The 26687-nt window shown below is 33.5% G+C and overlaps 1 protein-coding gene across 1 annotated transcript; it reads left to right on the top strand.

Annotated features, from left to right (window-relative positions):
* Positions 1-22669: 22669 nt before the first annotated feature.
* On the top strand, positions 22670-24349 carry LOC134710612 (E3 ubiquitin/ISG15 ligase TRIM25-like). The gene has a single exon (XM_063570995.1). The coding sequence runs from the start codon at positions 22670-22672 to the stop codon at positions 24347-24349; it is 1680 nt and encodes a 559-aa protein (XP_063427065.1).
* The last annotated feature ends 2338 nt before the right edge of the window (positions 24350-26687 follow it).

The following is a 26687-nucleotide window of genomic DNA, read 5'->3' on the forward strand; positions in this document are numbered from 1 at the left end:
CGACCTACAAAATTTGTCATAGATTTTTATTTGTAGTCGTCAATCTGTCTCAATATTAAAGAAAAGGTCAAGATATGAAGCGAACAGTCTAGTTGCTGTTGTATCTTTTATCACAAGCTAACTGGAAATGTAAGTACTCACTGATTGATGTGTGGGTAAAAGAGAGACAGGAAATATTCAATATATCTGATTTTGAAATCAAAGACCTAAGCACAATGGTTTTCTTTAGGTCTTTGAAAAGGTTCTCCATTTCAAATTGCAGTGCGAACTGTAAACCACTATATTAATATGTAGACTTATGCATCATTCGTATCCAGTTTCATTATAAACAACTTTCAAGCGAATAAAATGAACCATAGATGTACATCTATAAATGAACTAAAGTCACAATCATCCGTAAATTTCATCATTACACCAATCAACTGTGTCAAAATACCTCAATTTAATGTAAGTGTTAAAAAAAATCAATTATTCCACTTCCGCATTTAAGAAAATAACACTATTTAAGGGATTAAAATGAATGTTTGCTTCTTTGAAATGTTAAAGCCAAGTTTCAACGGACTTTCTAGTTTTGTTATCTTTTTGGGATTTTGTCATATCCCTATTTCTTAAATAAACTACTGAAAAACTTATTTTGTCTCTTATATACATAAAATCATATTAACACAACCTTAAAAAAGAATTACGGACACCCAAATAATTCAACGAAACAATAGAACATCAACAAAAACAAGATATATGAAGTCCAAAATATTACAGGAAAACTATGTATTCAGCCCATTCATGGACGGGACTCAACTATCCGGAATTTTTTAAGTTAATGATTGAACAGTAGAGATTTTTGAAAGTTTACAAAATATCGTTTTAAAGATCTTTAAACAATCTTACCTCAAAAAAACATGTGTACATGAAAAGAAAAATTGCAGTTTTATTACCTTGTAGTAGATACGATATAATCCATTCATCAGCGCTTTATTGTATGGTAAAACACAAAATGTCCCCGTTAGCAGTAGCTTTTAGCTTCACAATTAAATATCAAAAGGCTATTAGGATTATCTTTTCCGCCTAATGCATAGAGTATTATGTCTGATGTTTGAATAAAACAAAAAAGAAAGATATTCGAGGGCAGCTTTTGAATAAAAAACCAAACTGCATGCCACTAATGATCTGCATTTGAAGTAAAATTTGTTGACTAAAAGCTGAAATAAAAAAAAAACCTGCACCATACGACTTTTTGACGACCAATCTTAAATTCAAGTAAAATCGTTTTTCTATGACTTTGCAAATTTTTAGCCGTATACCACGAAGTGAAATAAAACTCTGTTAACAATCGACCGCACTAATTTAAGTTACATTCTTAAAAATATCATTAGGTATTTATTATAAAAAAAATTCCTAAATTTAGATAAATATACACATGCATGATTACAACTATATTGTTCTCTTATTTGATTATAACCACTTTTGAATGAAATATTATGCTATGATTTTTCAAAATCCCATGTTTATAGTTCACATTGACGCCATTTTGTTTGAAATAACAGGCAAGAAATATATACAAGACTTACGATTGGGATTGTTTGTGTCTTTTTATATACCATGTACGATGATATTCATTTACTTTTTTGTCAAATACATTTTGCGGTTTATTTCTGATCACATATAGTCATTGCTTTCTATTAAAGATTCAGCTAATGAGGATGTTATAGTAGTCTCAGATCTATGTAACAATTGATAAAGCCCTTTTTATCTCAGTGGTATGCATAAAAGTCCTAAACTAACTAAAGTATTTCCGTAGTAAAATCTTAAGTGTTTTAAGTCACGCCCACAACACTTAATTGGTATGCATAAACCCCCTTTACTTAGAAAACGCCTAAGATTTCACTTAACTTTAAGGTACCCATAGAGCTACCTCAAATTTTCATAAATAGTTTAAAATCAGTTGAAAGAATGAGTTTTTAATATAGGTAATAAAATACTAACAATTCGTTTGTTTATTGATAAACATTAACGATCATCGTAATTTTCATCAAATCACGTATAATAGAAAAATATAAGAGACAAGAACACACCCGTGATATCGAGGTTCTGTGACTGAATTAAAGAATATAACTTTGCGTAAGCCTTATTTTAGTATTGTTATTGTCATCTGATAAAGTCATGCCGATTATAAGATGCACAGTTTTCTCTGCTTTCAACATCTTTCTGTTTGAACCCGTCAACCTGGAACTTATCAATTATTGGTATTATTAATTTTATTTGGAAAACAAAAGGGCCTGGAAAGGAGTATTTTTTAATCAACAGCAGTAAACAAAGTTGAATTCTTTGATTCGCTGTTTTACGTCATTCCGGCTAACAAATTGAAAACTGTACATGCTGTACCTATACGCCTTATTTTAAGTCCAGTAGTGTCAACCCTGTGATTACGACCCGTGTATATAGCAAAATCCTAAATACAGCGTTTGGTGGTGCGCCTGTCAGATGCGGAACGTACAGATAAGGTAATAGTTAACAGGTGAATATACTATTGGTATCAGTATCGAATTCGACCCGGAACTTCTTAATTATTGGCAATATTAATTATGTGGAAACAAAAGGGTCTGGAGTGGTGTAATTTTTAATCAACAGCATTGTACTATATTAGTTATATATAAAGTTGAATTCTTTGATTTATCGTTTTTACGTGATGACGGCTGACAAATTGGACCTCGTAATTTTAGTATTATAGATAGTATTATAGATAACATAGGCATGATAGGGTGGTTATATACAAATAACGTTATATTTCCCAATCTCGTTGATGTGTATACTGAAAAGTGCTCCGCGTCGCCAGGTAAACTAAATTTGCGACAGTAAAACAACCGATGGACGTCCTTAAAGCTTCAATAAAAATACAATACAGTTATCTCTTAATTACCCGGTAATTTAAAGGAATCTTTTTATCTTCGGATCCAGGTTTAACAATTGGATTGATTATGCTAGTAATCCATTTATCTGGTACCATTCCCAGTTCGAAACAATAGTTACAGATTATATACAAAAGTTCAATGGCTGCTGTGTTTTTAATGAACTACTGCAGGCATCTCATCAAATCCAGAAGCTTTTCGTAGTTTTACGCATTCGACTGCACTATAGTGATCTCATCGTGTGGTGGGTTCATTCAGCGTCGAAACGTCACGTTGGTTGTAATCGATGTCACTATTATTTAAGCTGGCATTTGGTTAAATTCAATGATTGGACTTCATTTCTAAGTAAATAATACATGAAAAAATCGTCAAAAGTAGTATTTTATCCTGAAACTTGCATTGAAGAACTAGGGAGAGGTGTTTGAGAAAACAGGCCACTGGAAACGTGTACTATTGCTTGCAGGAAACAGATTATGGTTCGGTTCCTTCCGTGCAATATATTATTTGGTACTTACAACTCTCTCAAAAAAAATTTTGGTACTTGAACTTGCCGGGATCGTTTTTCTCCGCTCGAAACCGCCACCCCATGTCAAGCATAGCCGACATCCAGCATGTGGCGTTCTACACGCTGTAATTGTACTAAGGTAGAAAAATAATGAAAAGTAATATGTATTTGAAATTCAATTTGTTTTAGATTCGTTTAGTCTATTTTACAAATTATACAAACGTAAATTCAAGGAGAATGTTTTGAAAGGTGACAAAAAGGGGAAGTAACTCAAATTGTTGTAAACAACTTTTGTACATACACTAGGCCGTTATATTATTTTTCTCGTTTGTATTGTTTTGAATTGTCATTTCGGGGCCTTTTATAGCTGACTATGCGGTATGGGCTTTACTCTTTGTTAAAGACCGTACGGTAACCTAATTTATGTGTCATTTGGTCTCTTGTAGAGAATTCTCTCATTGGCAATCCAACAAATGGAAGTGTTTAACGACCTTGACTGGCTATACAGCCCTCGCACGGTCGGTATTGACAATCCGCATACCACATATTCTTTTTATATTTGAAATACGTAAATTATTTACGATCTAAAGCTAAGGTAATTAGTGTGTTTGACACCAAAGCTGTCAAGTGAAGCCATACAATTAATGGGTCAGTTAATTTGACAGCACACAAAGCTAGTTAAAAGGCCCTCGGGAGTTCCTGTTCATGGAAGCTAGAATTACGAATTTGCCGCCGTATTTCAAAGGAAAATTACTTATATCTCAGTCTGATGGCTTAGGAATCACGGATCATTTTCGGAATTCCGACTGGGTTATTTAACGACCTAGCGGATATCACGGGTGACCCCTCAGAATTGTGAAACTCTCGGATCACACCCACAGGATACAGGTCAGTTGACAGATATGCAACAGACGCCTGACAATTTCTTTTATATAGCGGAAAGAAAGGGGAAAATAAATATTTTTAGTAGTTTTAAATAGTGTTATACTAAAATATTTTATATCATTTAGTGTTAATATACTACATATACTGCTATAAATATTTTATTTCCCCCATTTTTTCGCTATAATTACTAACATTAACGCCAGGCGAGTGTGAAACGTCTAATACGCGTAGATATCTGATAATTATCTAGGAATATAATATATATTCTTACTTTGAAACAGTTGCATTGCCATTTGATTTTATTATCAATAGTCATGAGGACCAATTTAAAAGTCGGCTCTACACCTTCAAGTGGTTTCCCTGTACCCTGATCTACGCCTGGATTTATAGATTGTACGTGCGCCTGCGCATTGCGTATTTCAAGTTCATTATAGTAAAAGTTGCAAGAATTTGGTCAACGCAAGTTTGTCCTTTTTCATACTTCATATAAAGGTATAATATTGTATTATATTGACGATTAGTTCACTCTATATCTTGAATATTGCACACCTTTATCCAGGAATGATTTAAATATTAAATATTATTATAGCCATTGGTGGATGTGTCCGGTGCCTAAACACAATGCAAAAGAAATTTGCAGTATAATTTATATTTAAGAAAATTGAATCTGATTGGATTTTCAATTGTGTCATTTGTCATTTGGTCATTTATATGATCAAGCATTTAAACTGAATTACTATATTCAATATTAGTAATGTATCGTTGTGTCCATGTGTCCGGACACAAAATGCATGTCAACTATATTTTGCACCGAAACCTTGCCACTAATGTGAATTTACAAGACCGTGTCTATCCAGATGTAGTACAAGGTACAACAATTTAGCACTCCACAGTTACAAAATAAAATTAAAATTGAACTACCAAAATGTTTAATCATCTTCTATGCCTAGCTTTCTAATATATTAACCCAACTGTATGTGTCATACATGTGCACATGTATGTTATCAATATTTTCAATAGATTTTCAATGGGAAGGGGAAAATAATTACTTGTTAATGTATCCATGGCAACATTCTGCTTTTATTTACCATATTGCAAAAAGGGACATGAAAATATTCCCACAAATTTGGTTTAAACTAGAAATTCAATGCCTCAATTGAGTGATACCTTTTCTGAAACTGTAAACATTTATCTACCAAATGATCAAATAAAAAGTAGATGTCTTTCGCTTCATTTTTTCGTACAATTTTATACCAAAGTTCGTGCGAAAAAAAATTGGAAAGAAACTTTACAATAATTGCTGGACCGATTTCTTGTGTGGATTTAAGAATACGGAGTGTCATACAGACAGTCTTGATATTACTTTAAACGCACTTTGAAGGCTATTTTAATCCTCAATTTCAAAAAGCGTACATTGTTTTTGACCACGTCCGGCGTACGTCTGTGCTATTCGCTGATGTGTGACGTCGGTATTGTTATGTTTACATGATACCTTATCACTTTAATAGTTTCATTGGCTTATAATTGATACTGACAGTTAGGAATTTATAATCATCAGATTAGCGGACATTTCTGTCAATAGATTATTATCTCATCTCACCTCTTCTCTTAGTTCACAGCTGCAGTATTCTGTGAGGTTTAATGGGCGTAACTTTCCCATGTCATTACACTACTCTTTGTTTTATATAAACTGATGTATTGCAAATGTAATCATAGTGTGTGTAGATTGTACTTTAATAAACATGTATACTCTAATGAAATAGTCATCACTGCAACCCACGATAAAAACATAACATTGGCGACGAGGATATGGAACATTTTTAGAGAACTTTATTTTACAATCTGCTGAAACACACATGAAATCGTTAAAATGCATACTTATGGTCGAATCTAAGTTTGAAAATAACTTTGAGGAATATACCGAAAAACTAGAAGAGTATTTCCTGGCAAACGAAATCAACGATCACTACAAGAAGAAGCCAAATTTTCTCAGTCTGTGGATTTTTTTTTTATTACGGAACTTATAGCTGACTATATACGGTATGGGCTTTGCTCATTGTTGAAGGCCGTACGGTGACCTATAATTGTTAATGTTTGTGTCATTTTGGTCTTTTGTGGATAGTTGTCTCATTGGCAATCATACCACATCTTCTTTTTTATATTATGTGCTCCAGCAAAACCAAACACAAAGACATTTGACAACCTTAAAGAAGTTTTAGCGGATCATTTAAGACCTAAACCATTGATTATTGCAGAACGATACAAATTACATCAACGCAAACAGGAAAGCCATGAAAAAGTGAGGGATTATTTAGCAAATCTTAGAAAAACTGGTGGATACATGTCAATTCAATGCATTTCTCGAGGAAGCGTTAAGAGATAGACTTGTTTGTGGACTGTATTAAAAAACCATCCAAAGGTAATTATTATCCGAAAGTGAACTGGATTATAAAAAAGCTTTCGAAATTGCAGTTGATATAGAAACTGCTGATAAGGAAACCAAGGAATTTAGAAATGAAGTTTCAAAAACCCACAAGGTGACAATGAGATCGTCAGAATGCAATCGCTGCGGAAAATCTGGACATAATGCGGACAGTTGATTCTATAAGAATTCAAGATGACACAAGTGCAAAGAAATTGGACATATTGGTAGAAAATGCAGAAAATCGTTTCCGAAAAACGAAAATCTTGACAAAGTTAATAAGCAATATTAAAAGAACACTAAGCTTACAGCGAAACCATCGAAAGTTCACCAGATTGAGGAAAATTCGGAATCGGAACCAGAGGAAAATTCCGGATGGGAAGTGTTCACTGTCAAAACATGTAGGACATCCGATAATAAGGAACTGAAGCTAGATGTCAAGATTGAAGATATCGATTACGTTATGGAATTGGATACAGGTGCAGCAGTGTCAATTATTGGAAAAGAAAACTACAAAAAGTACTTTTCGCATATCAAGTTACAACAGAGCAATGTCAAATTGAAACCTATACAGGAGATCCAATTACGGTAATTGGTGAAATAACTGTCAATGTGGTTTATGACAAGCAAACATAATTATTACCGTTAATCGTTGTTAAAGAGGGACCGTCTCTTTTTGGAAGGAACTGGCTGTCAAAATTAACTGTAAATTGGAAGCATATCAGGTCAGTGATTACACCTTCATCAGTTAAAGATAAGGTAAATAAACTAATGCAAATGGACATTTTCAAAGATGAATTCGGTACAGTGAAAGGAATGCAGGCGTCTTTGAAATTAAAGGAGGAAGCCGTGCCGAAAATTTTTAAGCAACGACCTATACCGTATGCTCTGTGTGATATGGTTGCAGATGAAATCAAACGTCTTGAAAAAGAAGGATTTCTTGAAAAAAGTTAATTTTCCGAATGGGGAGCGCCGACCGGTCCTGTAATGAAACCAGATGGAAGCGTACGTATTTGCGGGGATTACAAAGTAACTATCAATCAATGTTTAGAGATACCCCAGTACCCATTACTGAAAGCAGAGGATTTATTTTCGAGATTAAATGGTGGTAAAAAGTTTTCAAAATTGGATTTATCTCAGGCATATCAACAATTATTGCTATGTGAAAATTCCCGAAATCTTGTTACGATTAATACGCATTTGGGATTTTACCACTATACGAGACTACCGTTTGGTGCCGCCTTAAGTCAATATTCAAAGAATTTATGGATAAAGTTCTTGCAGATGGAGTAGACGTATTCTAGATGACTTGACAATCACTGGAAAAAGTGGTGAGGAGCATTTGAAAAATATTGAATTAGTATTAAGACGCCTAAGTGGCTAAGGCTGAAAAAATCTAAGTGTTCCCTAATGAAATCAGAAGTGGAGTATTTCTCATTTATTGTGAATAAAGATGGTATTCAGCCATCTCTGAAAAAAGTGGAAGCTATGGTAAAACTACCAGAGCCAGAAAATTTGAAAGAAGTGCAATCTTACCGTGGCATATTTCTGGTATTGCAACAGTTTTACAACCGTTAATGAGTTGTTAGCAAAGAAATCTTAGTAGAATTGGAATGAAAATTGTAAAAAATCATATCTGAAAATTAGTAAATTGTTGAGTTCTACAAAAGTGTTAGCCCATTATGTTCCAAATTTGAATGCTGAATTAGTCGTTGATGGATCTCCATATGGATTAGGTTGTGTAATTTCACATAAATATGAAAATACAGAAGAGCGACCAATTGCTTATGCGTCGCGCACTCTAACAAGTGCAGAAAGAAATTATTCACAAATTCAAAGAGAAGAGTTAGCTATAATTTTTGGAGGTTACTCGTTTTCATCAGTATTTGTATGGAAGAAATTTCACGTTGATAACTGACAATAAACCGTTATCGTTACTTCTTGGACTGTAAACTGGTATACCGATGTTAGCGGCTTCACGTATTCAAAGATGGCCTATTCAACTTAAGGACATACGATACAGTTACAGGGAAGGTAATGACGTTGCTAACGTAATTTGTTATTTTCGCGACGTCAAACTGTGACATATCGGGAAAAGATGCATTTTTCGACTGATTTTTATCATTCAAACTGATTTAATTTGAAAACGAGTTCATGGACCCCTATTTTTCAAAACGGCATTTGGTATCATTTTGCAGGGAGATTATGTGACCCAAATTTTATAAAACTGTAAATAGAGGATTTTTTTTAATTGTGATAAACATGCAGTAAAAAATTACGTTTTTTCCTCATTTCATGAACATTTGTTAAATATGAGTCGATTCTGAATAAAAAATGCATATTTTTTAAAGATATTTATAAAATACAGAAATTACCGATTATTTAACAAAAAAAAATTTGTTTTTATCAAAAAAGTTATGTCTTTCTTTCGAAAAAGAAATTACGGCCACAAATTTGAATTTCGAGCAAATATACAAAATTTCGACCTCCTTTTACGCAAAATGTAGCACATAAAGGTATATTTTATATTACATATTTGATTTAATCAGGTAAAAAATAGCCTAGATGCAAATTTTCATGAACTTGTAAATACAGGACTAAAACTGTATCGTATGCCCTTAATGGATATCAGTACGATGTAAAGTGCAAATCGTCCAGCGAAAATGCCAACGCTGAAGGATTATCCAGACTGCCGTTGAAGGAAACCCTATGAGAATCGCCGCCGTTTATCATTTTCTGGGAAGAAGTTGAAATAAGAAATGTACAAGCTTTGAATGAACTACCGGTTAGTGCAAATAACATTAAAAGAGAAATAGAAAAAGATTCACCTCTTGTTAAAGTAAAACATTCTACACTGTATGGTTGGACGAAATACACTGACATTTCGAATGAGCTGAAACCGTATTTTCGTGTGAAAGATGAACTATCAATGGAGGAAGGATGCTTATTACGCGGAATACGAGTAATAATCCTCTACGACACAGATCTGATGTACTTAATGAACTTCATGTAAATCACCTTGGAATTGTACGCATGAAAGGTTTAGCAAAAATACATGTATGATGGCCGAATTTAGACACTGACATTGACATAACTGTGCATAAATGCACAGCATGCCAGAACACGCAATCCACACTACCTGCCGCTACCGATAATCCATGGATATGGCCGTCAAAACTCTGGCAACGTGTGCATAGAGACTTTTCTGGACCATTCCTGAACGAAATGTTTTTAATTGTAGTGGACGTACACTTAAAATGGATCGATGTTATCCGAATGTCGAGTACAACATCCGAAAAGACAATAAACGTGTTGCGATGTTTATTTTCTTCACAAGGAATACCGAATGAAATTGTGTCGGACAATGGACCTCAATTTACATCGAGTGAATTTTGATACCTTCCTGAAAAAGAATGGAGTAAAACATATTCTATTTACGCCGCATAGTACTACAAATGTACACCAGTTGAACTGTTTGTGGGAAGAAGATTACGAACTCGTTTAGACGCGCTAAAACCAAATATCAATGCAAGAATTCAGAGACAAACCAGCAGGACAATACCCTGCTGAGATATCGTGAAAGGAGAACCAGTGTTAGTTAGAGACTATAGAGACAATAACAAGTGCAAAAAGTAAAATCACAAAAAATACTGAACTCAGAGGAAAATCTAATCGAAAAGTCCATAATCACATGGCAAAATCAAACACATAAAAAACGAATGGACAAGAACTGTCATATTCCTGACTTGGTACACTTGGCAACACACTCTGAAACGAACTATAAGATACATTGACTCAAAATATTTTTTTTTCTTTCTGATAAACAAAATTTTAGAGGATTGCAACACAATTTCATATTACAGTCCTAAGTATGAAATTGTCCAAATTATAATGGCATATTGTTATTCTAAACTGTTTCCAAAAATTGATCGCCCTGAAGATCATAAAAAACATTTTATTAAAATAAAGTATGTCAATAAAGGTTTCGATTTTGTAAATATTGCCGGTATTTTTAACGACCATTCTGTTAAAGACCAAATTCCTGGATATTTTGATAATACTGAACTCCCTCTCATTTTATATTTACAAGAAAACTACCCGAAAATATGTGTTTAATTATAGCCAATTGTGTAAAGATGTAAGTATCACTGAAAATACACCTATGTCGTGTAATTGCAGTAATTCAGAATACACCTATGGCCCAATTTCCCATGTTATAACAGGAGACCTTAACATCGTTCGCGACCGAGAGTTAAAATCATTCCTCAGTAAAGGACCTAAATATCGTCCCCCGTCAACTATTAACTGGAATGAGTGTAGTAATATCATCAACGACTCACTCCGTGCATACTGTTTGAAATGGGTAAAACGGGAAAAAGCTGACAAAAAATCTTTGGACTCTTTTTTTAATTCAGTAATAAAGATAGTTGATATTCGAATACAAAATTTTAAAGAACATTTTACTCTTAACAAAAACCCTATTTCGCGTATCAAAAATAAACTAACAGAACTAGCCAAGGAATTTGTTTTTGTCCCGGCTGATAAAGCTGCTAATAATATCATTATTGTTTGACGTAAATTTTATATAGAGGTTCTGCAAAAGGAAATCACGAATTCACCAACATTCCTACTGACTTCATTTTCAGAATACGACATCTGTAACAAACATAAACTTTTAGCTACTTCTTTACAAGCAGAACCAAACACTATGAAAGTCCCAACTATGTACTGGCTTCCGAATCTGCACAAAAAACCTTACAAACATAGATTTATTTCATCTTCTAGCCATTGTTCAACTTCTAAATTGTCTGTTTTACTTACTAGTACACTTGGTACAATAAAAAACCTGATAATAAATTGTTCAAATAAGGCCTTTGAAAATAGTGGAATTAATTACTTTTGGAGTGTCAAAAACTCGTTGGAAGTACTTGATAAATTGCATGCATATATTGGTGATTTTGAATCTATTCAAAGTTTTTATTTTTCTACCCTTTATACCATTTTGCCTCATATTCTTATTTAGAAAAAAAACACATCCCTAATTAACTGGGCATTTAAAAAGTCGGAATGCGAGTACATATGTTCAAACTCTTTTAGATCATTTTTTTTAGTAGCAATACACAAAAAAACTATGTCAATTGGACATGCTTTGATACTATTTATGCGCTTGAATTTTTACTTGATAACATTTTTGTTCGCTTTGGAGATTCCGTATATCGTCAAGTTATTGGAATTCCAATGGGGACTTACTGTGCTACACTTATTGCGGACCTGTTTTGGTATTGTTATGAGTTACAATTTATGACTAAAATTAGCAAAGACCCATCAAAACAACATTTGATACAAAAATTTAACAATACTTTTAGATATTTGGATGATATATTGGCTCTCAATAATGACGACTTCAGTATGTATACTAACGAAATTTATCCTGTAGAACTTACTTTAAATAAAGCTAATGATAACAATGACCACTGCCTTTTCCTCGATCTTGATATCTATATCATAAACGGGAAGCTTAATACAAAAATTTATGATAAAAGAGATGATTTTTCATTTCCTATTGTTAATTATCCAATTTTTGGAGGATGACGTTCCCTTGTCACCATCTTATGGTGTTTATATATCTCAACTTGTACGATTCGCTCGTGTATGTAACAACGTATTAGATTTTAGCGAGAGAAATTTATGTATTACTGAAAAATTATTACACCAGGGTTTTCGATATCACAAACTGGTCAAAACATTTACTAAATTTTATCACCGGTATAAGGAAATAATTCGTAAATATAACTCAACATGCAGACATCTTATACGTTCAGGTATTTCATATCCAAAATTTTATGGAAATATTCTTTATAAAGCACAAAAATGTCATTATTCTCCTCAGAAACTAACAAAACCTTTAAATAGACTTATTAAAAGGGGATATAGTTACCATACTGTTGTCAGGTCATTAAAGATTGCATATTTTGACGTTAATATGGATTCACTTATAGGGTCTTTGCATCGGAACTAAACACATGTATTCAAAAACAGTTGTTAGCATGACACGGGTCATGTTCTTCTAATATATGTTATGATGGTATGATACTAAACCCCTAACGGAAAGGATTGTGCCTGCTGTTCATGTGATGAAATCATAATCTTTCAATCAGTTTAATTGAGGTCTGGAGCTGGCATGTCAGTTAACCGCTAGAAGTCTGTTGTTATTTTTTTTATTATTGTCATTTTATTTATTTTCTTTTGTTACATCTTTTGACATCGGACTCGGACTTCTCTTGAACTGAATTGTAATGTGCGTATTGTTATTCTTTTACTTTTCTACATTGGCTAGAGGTATAGGGGGAGGATTGAGATCTCATAAACATGTTTAACCCCGCCGCAATTTTGCGCCTGTCCCAAGTCAGGAGCCTCTGGCCTTTGTTAGTCTTGTATGATTTTAAATTTTAGTTTCTTGTGTATAATTCGGAGTTTAGTATGACGTCCATTATCACTGTACTATTATGCATATTTGAGGGGCCAGCTGAAGGACACCTACGGGTGCGGGAATTCTCGCTACATTGAAGACCCATTGGTTGCCTTCGGCTGTTGTTTGCTCTATGGTCGGGTGGTTGTCGCTTTGACATATTCACCATTTCCTTTCTCAATTGTATGATATATTTGCAGCCAATTATATCAGTATATCCTACTGTCAAATGTTTCTTTTTCATATTAATTCCGTGTCAAATACGTGTCATTTATATCAAATGTTAAATTTCTTGATTAAATAGATCGTACAAAGATACAACATTTATCTGAACAATTGTTGCCCTCTTCTAGAGTGCACTATTTTTATTATTTGCTCTTCTTTAAAAACAAATAAACAGAACTAAATAAAAGTGTATGATATTGGTTTGTGATTTTCATTTCACGTATTTTTACGCTGAATTTGCTTTGTAATTCAGGTTCATTTCTTCGTGCATGTTTTAAGTAGTGTTTTTTTTCATTTACGTAATACATTTTACTGTTTTGAATTTTAGAATAACATAAACGAGTCGAATTTGAATGCATCTGATGCGTATTTCGAACATCCATGCCTTTTGAATGATTCTCCAGGCCAAACTATGTGTATATTCAAAACGTTATACTATAATGTTGCTATTTTGTTTGGAGTAATGATGTGTGTACTTAAAATTTTTAATATATAGTTACGCGCTGTAAACACTGGATCGTATACCACGTGACAGTGTTGGTTTTTGATTAATCACATGACGCATTAGAAAGACACGTTGGAAAGGTTGTATTCACATCATTTGTTGGTAAGTGTATTTCACATAGCTATTTTATTTCATTTATATATATTTAGGAAATGTGATCAAACAACACTTTTTTAATTAAACGTGGTTCTTATATAAATATTACAATATTATAAACCCCCGAAGATTTGTATTATATTTTCTAATTTTGGGTGTCGGATATCTGGTATAGAAGGTACAAATAAAGTAAAACATTCTCTTGTCCTGTGTTTTTCTTTAAGACGAATGTCGCTCTAAATTCAATCTCGCAGTTTTTATACCTGATAGATTAAAACAGTAACAAAACGAAAGGAATTAGTAAAGATCACGGTAGCAGGGGCGGATCCAGTCGTTTAAAATGGGGGCTCCTTACCCAGGACAAAAAAGGGGGTTCCAACTACACGTCTCCATTCAAATGCATTGATCTTAAAAAAGGAGGGGTTCCAACCCCAGGACACCCCCTAGATCCGACAATTGGTAGGTATAGTGTCCGGCTAGGATCGTGGTTTTTCGAGTGATGTGATCGGGCTTTTTCGAGTGTGACCACTTTTTTTTCGAGTGATTATGATAAAAATGTAAACAAACATACTGCCTTTCTTTCAAGATGTGATATAAACACTTGGGGTTAACATACACGGATATACAAGGTGTGTCAGTATTTAAGATAGACATATCTTTTCAATTCGATATTATTTTTTGTCAAAAAAAATAATTTAGCCGTCCAAAAAAACAGAATAAAGGCAATTATATACACATACTAATGCAAATTTCGATGAAAATGCATACATAGAATCCTTATATTCTTAGATATACAGACACTTGAGAAAAATTCTTGTTATTGCATCGAAAACGACACTTTGAGACTAAATCATTTCTATGTGTTCGGGTTTTTTCGAGAGCGGTCCGGGCTTTTTCGAGTGTGTCCGTGTTTTATCGAGTGATTATTCAAATTTTCTATAGCTTTAAATGTTAAATATCAGTGTATTTACATTTCAAACAATAAAAAAGAAATCAAGCTATATACTTTTTTAAGGTACAAAACCAAAGCAATCATTAGTTTGATAATGGTGTACATCGATTAAACTTTATAAAGTTTGTCACTTCTTATAAATTACATGACTGTTCATTAGATATTCATGATGCCAACAATTAAATGAAAGCATAGACAATTTGGATTGAGACGTACAAAAGTACGTACACATAGTGTGTTGAGCTGATGAACTATTCATATACTTGTTAACTGTCTTATGATCTTATTTTGTGGCGGCAGGGAGCCGACCTCTTTCTTTAGAATACTTTTATTACATATAGCATTTTTCTGATTCTTCTCTGCTGTCCAGGTTTTTTACTGCGTTTTTTTGTAAACTGCTGCGCCATGAGCGAAAACTACGCCCGTTGCGTTTTCAAAGAAAAAAGTTCATTCTCTTATGTTGTGGCTTATCGCGTGAACCCCTGAGGGATTACGCATATTTATTAGTTATAAATAGTGTTGTCAAATCGGACACTTTTGCGTAACCGGTTACTCGGATAATCGTTCGACCGATTAACCGGTTAACCGATAGTTTAAGCTGTCGTTTCAAAGCCTTATCAATAGTACCCTACATGTACAAATAGTTATAAGATGTGGTATGAGTGTCAATTTGACAACCTTTTCATCCAAGTCAAAATATAATGATTAAAGAATTGAAGTTTGTCCTTTGGCGTAATAAGGCTTGTCTGTGAGGATTCCTGGAGAAATTTGACTTTTAATAAACAAATACACCGTATCAACTATAGCATTTGTACCAACTTCAGATATAAAAAAAAAACATCTTGATCTCGTACAATTGAATTTGTCTGAAACCGATCATTGTTTAATTTTCTGTTTCTTTACTTTGTTTGCTTGTTTCTTAAAGCATGTTACTGTATCACGTATACATTGAGAACATTCACATTGGTTTGTATTTCACAACTTTTGAGTTAGCATTTCGTTTGAGTTATCATTTCGTTTAATTGCACTCCGGAAGTTACACATTTAGATGTTAGTTTACACAATATAAGATCAAAAACAAAATAATGAACTAATTAGTAAAATTTAATCGCATTTCTGATTTAAAGTAACTGTTATTGTTAAACAAACATGCTTACCAATCATGTTTCTTTAAGGTCCTACCCCGAGCTCTAATTAATTTTATGTATTTAGGATCAACAATAGCAATCAATGTACTGGACAATTGATCTGTCAAATTAAAAACCACAACGAAATTTTTAAATGAAATATAACTTTTTAATGATTTCCATGCAAAGTTATATGAAAACTATCAAAATTGAAAAAAGTCCGGTTAACCGGTTAGCGTTTTTGGTATTCGGTATTCCGTCGTTCCGTGTTCGGTATTCGGTATTCCGTCGGTATTCCGTGTTCGTCGTTGACAACACTAGTTATAAATATAGTCTATGGAGGAATATTTGGAAACTCTTTTTCTTCATACAGAACATTTGTTTTCTTATCTGTATTAGCTTCCTGCAATTAAGAGCACCTCCATACGGGGTGTCACGTGTGCTAAATCTGTATTCTATTTATACTCGGTTACAGCCTCTATTTCATATATGTATACGTCATTTAGTATCTATAATTAAACTCAATCTGGAACTGAACATGTCTGTTCCATAAGCCACACATAACATGATGTCAGATTAATCCATTGAAAATGGAGATGAGGACTATCCATCCAGAACACTTCGCAATATAAAAAGTTGTGCACATTGTTAAGATTCTGTAAAAACAAATTCAAGATAGAATCCACACTAGGATCAACGCCCAAAATGGACTGGGAAAGTGTTGACTAACCGACAGCATGGAAAACGTTTAAACAACACGACCAGTTTATGTTCGAATGACCACTGAAAGTATAGAACGAGGAAACGAAATGTAACTACCTCATGATATGGGTTGGAAATAAAAGCCGGGATATTTACTCCACGAGGAATTTTCAAGCTGCAGAGGCGAAGCTTTTAAAAACGTATTATGAGAAATTTGTAAAGCCTAAATCAAATAAATTATGTGCAAGGTACAAATTCACAACAAGAAAACAATCAGACGTAGACACTTTCGAACAGTTTGTTACCGATTTAAGGATATTGATTTATGATTGTGACTATCAACAAAAAGAAGAAATGTTGCGAGACTAAATCGTATTTACCGTTAAATCACAGAAAATAAGAGAAAAACTAATAAACGAAGGAAGTGATCTAACTCTAGAAAAAGCAATCGATATTGCAAGAACATACGAACCTCGGGGGGGGGGGGGGGGGCACTTCAATTTTTTTTGGGTAGGGGTGAGCAGCTGAGACATCAAGTACCCCACCCTTTTCATATATTTAGTTTATCAAAAATATATAACTTGTCATATATTAATGAATAAAAAACAGACCTATAGATATATTTGGATATTTTTCATCTTCTTGTACATTAGAGTTTACAAAAATTTTGAGGTCCCGCTCATTTTACGTTTTTGTTTAGATGCAACGCAGTCGCAATAATCACACCTTGCTTTTCTAATAAATTCTTCACTCCTCTATTTTCCCCTTTTATAACTTCAACGGCTTTAATTGTGAAGAAATTTCAATTTGAAAAGACAAATACGAACTATCATAACAACATCTAAGGCCAATGCATAGAGAGGATACATAAATTCATGCGTTAAAAAAGAAACCGTCCGCTCATACATCAACAAGAAGAGAAGAATATGTGCCTAGAAAGTACAGTTCACAAAGGAATTTAAAGTGTGGACGTGATAACGCCGAAATGAACAATGCCCTGCCGAAGGTAAGAAATTTAACAAATGTTTAAAGATGAACCACTTTGATGAAATGTGTAAATCAAAACAATCACGTGATTTTCGCAACAAGAAGAACATACACACGATTAGTGAATCTGACAGATGATGAATATGATGTAGGAACTATAGACGCTCATGTACACACTATAGATAACACGTGGTACGAGACCTTGAAAGTAAACAATCAACCAATCAGATTTCAACTAGACACTGGAGCTAAATGCAACGTCTTCTCTACAAAAACATTCTCGAAGCTCAATATCGATGTAATCTAAACAAAACCAGACATCTCATTTAAGTCGTACTCAGTATCACACCACGATATGCAGTTAACATTCCCTGCACTTACAAAGGCCAAACTTTTGATGTCAAATTCTATATTGTTGATTTTAATTCAACATCAGTACTTGGAGGAAAAGCATGTGCAGACTTTGAATTAATTAAAAAACTCTACACAATACAAAAAAGATGACAACCAAATCATTGAAAGCAATCAAACAGATCCAATACCGGAGGAAGGTATCCGATAGAATCACGCACACATTTTTTAAGGCATAGGGTCAGTACAACCTGTAGTACGCGCACCTAGAAAAACGCCAATAGCAATCAAGGACAAGGTTAAGGAGGAACTCCAGAGAATGGAAAACAAATGAAATAATTGTAACACAAAGTGAACCTACTCTTTGGGTTAATTCTATGGTTACGGTTATAAAGCCAAAAAAAAACAACAGCCGAAGATTTTGAACTCAAAGAATTAACAAAAACAGTTGTCGAAGGATGGCCGCTAGACAAGTCAGAATAAGTAAAGATTAAGACTCCTTACTGGACATTCCAAGATGAGATTTCATGTGTAGATGGACTACATTTCAAGACCCACAAATTGATTGTACCGAAAAGTATGCAACGTGAAAAGCTAAATAAAATCCATGAATCGCATATGGGTATCAACACCAACAAATTAAAGCCCGAGCACGAGCTGTGTTGTTTGGATTGGAATGGCCGCTCAGATAGAAGATTTCATTAGTAAATGTTCAACATGTCAAGAAAATCAAAAAGAACAAACAAAAGAACCGATGATTGAATCAGAGCTACCGGAGATACCATTGTCGAAATATCCCGCAGATATTTTCCATTTGGATGGAAATGATTACAATTTTATCGTTGATTACTACTCCAAATGGCCCGAGATTAAAAAATTAGACAATCTAACTAGTTAGAACACAATTGCTTACTCGAAAAGTTCATTTTCAAGATGTGGAATTACGGACATTTTCTACTGAAACAACGGAGTCCAATTCAGCAGTCTTGAATTCAAAGATGTCGCAAAGGATTACGAATTTCAACATCTTACATCTAGCCCTACATTCTCACAATTTAATGGGCAAGCCAGAAGGACAGTTCAGACAATTAAATCATTACTGAAGAAATACAAAGACCCATACAAATCACAATTGAAAAACAGGAACACCGCAATTACAGAATTGGAATTATCACCAGCACAAATATTCTATGAACGTTGACTAAACACTACCAACAGCACCGCTACTGAATGTAAACAATTCACAGGATATTCGCCGAAAATAAGAGGAAAAACAAAGCAAACAGAAGCACTATTATGACAGACATTCAAAACCGTTAGAACCACTTCAAAACGGACAGAAAGTTTTCGTACACGATGGAAATAAATTGTCGAAACACGCGACTGTAAAACGTAAACATCACACTCCATGTTCGTACGTAGTAGAAACAGCTGATGGGAGACTTTACCGGCGAAATAGAAAACATTTACGACCTACTAAATGTAACAAAGATCAACATACACAGAACATTGTGTCATAAAGAGGTTATAAACACACCCAGTGCAGACGAAACATCAGCATGTGTAACTCAATCCGTCGTTACAAAAACAAGGTCAGGAAGGAATGTGCAAATACCAACAAAATTTAATGATTATGTGCGATAAGCGATATCAATGTTCTATGTTATAGAATAGTTATCAAAAGTACCAGGATTATAAGAAAAGTGTTTATCATTTGAAAAAGTAAAATCACAAAAATACTGAACTCAGAGGAAAATCAATTTGGAAAGTCCATAATCACATGGCAAAATCAAAAAACAAAACGCATCAAAAACGAATGGACAAGAACTGTCATATTCCTGACTTGGTACAGGCATTTTCAAATGTAGAAAATGGTGGATTAAACCTGGTTCTATAGCGCTAACCCTCTCACTTTAATAACAGTCTCATCAAATTCCGTTACATTTACATGATGCGTTAAATAAACAGTCACAATCAATAAAATAGTCAAAATATGGGAACATCAGTCATCATCGTATAACAATTTAACAGGACACAACAACATCTACTATCTACGAACAACTACGAATAGTGTGAAACCGAAAATATTACAAGATCAAGATAATTAGTAGTGATGAAATATATCAAATCAGAATATTGAATATAAAAACATGACGGAGACGGGATTTTTATAGAGGATTGCATGATTACTTGAGTTTGGTTAGGCATAGTTATGATATTTAGATTAGAATAGGACATTATAGACAATTTTAGAAGAACAGTTAAATTAATAAGTGCTCTTTATTCAGATGGACAGTAATTGATTTTTCTTAATAGAATGTTTATGACAGTTCAATTTCGATATCAGCAAACCGAATAAAAACAAATTTTATTTTGAAACTCTTTCTATATATTTTAATGATTTATTATGTAGTTATAATTAAACTAGATCTGGAACTGAACATGTCTGTTTAGTAAGGCACCGATAACACGGGGTATTCAATATATCTAAAACATGGCATTAAAGTACTTAACACTGATCGCTAACTCACTTATTTGGTATATGATGATAACATATATAGTTGAGAATCTATATATAAAAAAACCCAACCGAAATAGCTATCCATACGTATAGTTTTTAAAGAATGATACTGATTCAAAACATGGACACTTGTACCTCAGTCTTCCAAAAATTTATAAAATTGATTTAGAAATAATTAACGAGGCATTGCGAACTGGTCAACTAGTATGATACAATAAACATTAATTAATGTTCATTACGACCGATCATCAATAGGTGTAATTCTCCCACGAGATGGATTGAGATTGAGAAAATAATTGACCTAATATACAATCATTATTGAAGAGGCATAACTTTTGAATTCTAGATTCAACAGAATTCATTAATAAAATAGAGTCACATATGATGTAACGTAAATGTACACATATATGATCATTGTTAATTTAAAAGAAACGATTATCAATGCATTAGAATAAATTGATACATAAGAATATCCTTTAAAAATTCCCAACAAAAAGGTTTAACTGCAATTGTTAAATTATTTCTTAGAAACAATGCATTTTTGTTGAATGGACAGTTATACAAACAAGATATAAGAGCGCCCATGGGTGGTATTTTCACCATCATCACATATCTGCATCGAATTAATGGCAATTTTTTTTGTACTAAACAACGAACAACAGACAAGATAATAAGCCAAAAAAAAAAAAAGAAGATGAAAAACAGGCTCCTGATTTTGGACAGTTATGTTAAGTATACATGTAAAAGCAGCAAAAATGCATTAGATGGATCCAACCCCATTTCTAATGTGGAACGATATTTCGGCATTCACAAAACAAATTAGCAAGTAACGTTCGCTTATTGGTAGAAAAAAACATTCCCCATTCTATGAAACAAAATAACCGTACTTTAACGATTAGTCCCGCTGCAAATTTGTGCACCTATCCTTAGTCAGGAATCTGATGTACAGTAGTTGTCGTCTGTTTATGTAGTTCATACGTGTTTCTCGTTTCTCGTTTTTATGTAGATTAGTCCGTTAGTTTTTCCCATTAGAATGGTTCTATATTAGTTACTTTAGGGCCCTTTTTTGCTTGCTTTCGTGGTACGTCAAGGCTCTGTGTTAAATGCCATGCCATATCTTCCTATATCTATTTTATATGGCACTTTTTTAAAGTTGGTAAAAATTAATATCGGAATAAAAACATTATTTATCTCCTCACTTTATATTCAACAGCATTCTCAACATACCCAAATTGTCCTGATTTACAATAAAATGAAAATATTATTTTCCACACACATGATAATGAAAACACGGAGATATAGCATAAAAAAAGTTCTAAGTTTCACGTATTGACTTTAAAAAACCCGAACAACTTGTTATCTATATCTCTGCGCAGAGTGTGATACGAAAATATTCGTTAATTTGGTTTTCTTATCCAGGATCATATTTAGATGATATTACGGCATCTCATTGGCTATTCGTTAGGGCGTTTATGAGAATGGTAAACCGTTTGATATCAACTCTCGTTATACCATAATACGTCCCGTATAAAAACTGCGGGGTTCACCACGAAAAATATTATTTACTATGACAAAAGCAACCAAGATCGTGTATTTTTTAGGTTAATACGGAATAAATGTCAACAAGATCTACATAAGACTCATCAGTGACGCTCATATCAAAATATTAAAGAGGCCAAACCAGTAAAAAGTTGAAGAGCATTGAGGATCCAAAATTCCAGAAAGTTGAGCCAAATACGGATAAGATCATCTATGCCTGGGATAAGAAAATCCTTAGTTTTTCGAAAAATTCAAAGTTTTATAAACAGTAGTAAATGCAGTGTTTTATACGACCTAAATTTGTCTTTTAAACAATTTTGTTTTCCAGAATCTAGATCTGCATAGATAACAATGCATGATAAAAAGCTAATTTGAACTGAAAAATGGCAATTTATAGTCAAAATCGTATACATTTATTTAGTAATTTATTGTTTTCAATGTATTGTTTTTTCTTAATAACCAGATGTGTTGAGAAATATGGCTTCATTTATACCATGTGGACCATGTTGTCACGACGGGAACACACAGAATGCAGATAAATGGTGCACGGATTGCAACGAAGGGTTTTGTAATGTATGTGAGAAGGCACATAAGTCAATGAGAATAACAAGAGACCACAATTTGATCCTAATTGAAGACTACCGTAAAATTGAAAATGTTTATGTTCGTATTCAGTGCAGGGAGCACGGGTCCAAACTGGAGATGTTTTGTAAAGCACATGAACAGGTTATTTGTATTGCATGCCTTCCTACAAACCATAAAAATTGCTCCGACGCAATAGTTCCTCTTTCAGAAGCAGCGAAAAATGTGAAGACATCAACTGCTCTTGCGGACTTGGAACACACAATTAACGAAACATTAGTAAACATACAAAAATGCCGTAATGATCGCGAGGCTGCAACCGAACGGATCGAAATACAGGAAAAGATTATCAAAAAGCGTATTTTTGAAACTAGGGAAACTATAAATAAGCATTTAGATGATCTGGAAAGAAAATTATTAAATGAGATGACAACAATAAATACTTCATGGAAATCAAAATATGGGACAATACAGAATCAGCTTAATGAAAAAGAGAAAGAAATTAAACGACTTCAAGAACAAACCTCTCAACTAACACGTTTTGCTTCCGACATACAGGTTTTTTTGAGAACACATCAGATGAAAAAGGAAATACACGACGAGGTTAAGTCCATTACAAAAGCCTTAGCTTCCGTTAGAAATTACGACATAGAAATAGAGATACATCAGGGTATTACGTCACTGCTTAAAGATGTCGATTACTATGCTAAAGTAAAACTCGACGAAAGTACCATCAAATGTCCATTTAAGGATGCAAAAATTGATCAGGCCCAAATACAAGTACCAACTAGAAGATCTGTTCATAAAACAAAGCTACTGCTGCGAAAAACAATAAGAATTGAACAAGAAGGAAAGACTATGGATATTACAGGATGTGCAATATTGGCAAATGGTAACTTTTTGTTTGCTGTTAAAACATGGAAGAATGTACTTATGGAGTATAGTACAGACGGACTTCATGTCCGCGATATACCCGTCTCTGGAGAGCCATGTGATCTGACAGTTATAGGAACCGACCAAATAGCGGTTTCTTATAACGATCTGAACTACATCGAAGTTATAGATATAAAGAAAATGGTCGTACTAAATACAATGACATTAAAAAACAACTGTCGGGGGATATCCTACAGTAATGGAAAGATTTATGTTGTAGTTGATGGTCGAAAAATTGTTGTGTTGGATATGGCAGGAACTATACTTAATACAATCAAATGTGACATAAATGCGTTTCATATCGCGACGATCGAGGATAGAATCTACTACACAGCACCTATTTCCAATACTGTTAAATATTGTACTTTAGCTGGAAACAGGATATGGAATTTTAAGGATAAATCACTTACTACACCAGGGGGTATTGCCACTGACAGTGCCAAAAATGTGTTTGTTGTGGGTATAAGATCTAATAACCTTATGATATTGCAAGATGATGGAACTGTCAGCAAAACATTACTTACCAAAGCAGACGGATTAGACCAACCCGCACGTCTATATTATAACACGGAAACGAACATATTACTGGTGTGCAACAAATGCGATGGAACTGCTTTTTTATACAGTGTTATGTTTGATTAAATGCGTATTACTGATTTTGAATGTAGTAAGTGTATCTGTAAACTAGAACAATGGTATATATTCACCTGATATAGAAACAGAAAGATATGGCATGATTGCCAATGAGACTATTCTGCACCAGAGACACACATGACGTTTGACCAGATGAGTATATTTACTGTAAAAATTATGATTTGCCATCCGGTGTGTAATAAGTTTTCTACATATACAGTCGAACTTCCGAACCAAATACTTGTATCTATAGAAGAATTTAGTAAAGGTTTTGAGGAATTTGTGGTTAACAAACTTTAGATGTAATGAAAAGTTTACGTTCAATTTGTGACATTATGAACTACGTTTGATGGTACCAAAGGAAAATCGCCGTCCAAAAAAGGAAAATTTCCTATAGGGAACGAAAATATCGTCCCTTTTGTCGTAAATTTTTGTGTACAGTTTCCCGTGTTACTAAAATTATTTAAACTAATTAATGACATTTATTGTTTATATTTGATTTAAATAATTTTATTTAAGCTGTATGCTTAGAGAACTTTTGATTATTTAGGGAAAACTGTCATTAAAGTAACGAAAAGTATTGTTAAATTTATCAATTAAATAGGATTTGGACGAGCTTTTACTGAATTAGGTCATTCACTGGGATCCATTACAGTACAGGAAAAATCTGATATCAAAGGGACCCGTTTAGTGTTCATATGAGTATATTTACCTGTCAATAAACTGTATTGCCGATGATAAAAATACAGTCTTATCACTTCATAACAGCTCCAGTAAGTATATAACATATTTGCCTTTTTAAATGTATATCCAGTTTTTTGTTGAACCAAACATTTAGGCCGGTGACCAAAGTCGAAATTATGAAATTTTAATCGTCAAAAATGGTAGACGGCTATATCATATATCATTGGATTCGGAAATATATATACTCAGATTCAAGTGGCGGATCCAGAACTTTTCCTAAGGGGGGGGGGGGGGGCGCTAACTGACCTAAGGGGCCCGCTCCAGTCATGCTTCAATGATTCCCTATATAATCAATCAAATTTTTCCCCCTGGATCCGCCTATAAATTCTTTTGGTCGTCAAAAGAAAATATGGTGCAGAAAATCTTGATTAAAGGTCACATGTCGTTTTCAAGGAAAAACAAAATTGAATATATAACTCCAATTTAAATACCCTTTTTAATAGTAGAATGATTGAAAACTTAAATCTATTTTCTTACTTATTCAATTTTTTATCATAAAAGATTTCCGAACACACGTATACGACTTTACAAAAAGGGGGGTAGTTTTCAGTTTTAAATGATGTATTTTTTTAAGTAATTAGAACAACGTCCGTCAAAACTTAACAAAGTTTACAGAAAATTATGAACAAATATGTATTTATTAATATAACCACCTAGTATACCTCAATGAAAGTGAAAACTTAAGCTTTGGCCATATAAGTTGAACTCGGTACATGCAAAACAGACAACAAAAATATTTATAAACATACTTATAATTGATTTTTGACAATGTCGTGACGATTTCTTTGAAATAAATTTGTATTAATAGGAATATAAATCATTTTAAGATAAACCAACAACTTAAAAGAGATATATTTTATGATAGAACAGCCTTTTATTCGTTTAAAAATGGAGACAGTTTTGGTTATTCAATTCCAGACTAAGTGACGCAAGATAATTTTTTTTTTTTTATGCAGGATAGTTTATCATAGCACTAAATATACGTAACTTTAATCAGTAATTCAGACCTCAACTGACTTGTAATGTGGAAACGTTATTACGACGTTCTGACCCTTGGCCAAAAAACATATGTTCGTAAGTGGATGGTTTAGCAAATCTCAAATGTCAGTATTGGTCCATAGTGTTTAAAGAACACAACAAATTTCTTAAGCCACGAATTCTATAATAATATTGCGAATATGAATGTTAAACTTCGGACATTTAACGTGTTGTGTATTGCAATAGGGGGTAAACAAATGTTTGTGTATCACATATAACGAGCTTTTATCCAGCATCAGTGGACATCAATTTCAAACATTTCGTTATTGCAAAATACACTTTGGCCATATCAATCTATAAATGGGGGACAAAAAACAACTGAAACATCAGTGCACCTCTAGGACAAATGTCAAAAGAACCCTGTATTGAAAAACACGTCTTGTCCTACTGCTTGCAACTCCAAATATCAAACAAAAGTCAAGAAAAAAAACGATCCCTGATCCGCATCGAAATATACACTAGCCATGATCACTTGACTGTAGTCTGCGGAATGTTTCCGATTGTAGTGGTCGTTATGCCCTACAGTCTGGTCTGTATAATTGATTTGATATCTGAACTAGGGATA

Source organism: Mytilus trossulus, chromosome 3, assembly GCF_036588685.1.
Source record: "Mytilus trossulus isolate FHL-02 chromosome 3, PNRI_Mtr1.1.1.hap1, whole genome shotgun sequence".
NCBI lineage: Eukaryota > Metazoa > Mollusca > Bivalvia > Mytilida > Mytilidae > Mytilus > Mytilus trossulus.

What these genes read in the sequence shown, in the direction of transcription:
- LOC134710612 (XM_063570995.1), top strand. Translation starts at nt 22,670, where the DNA reads ATGGCTTCATTTATACCATGTGGACCATGTTGTCACGACGGGAACACA.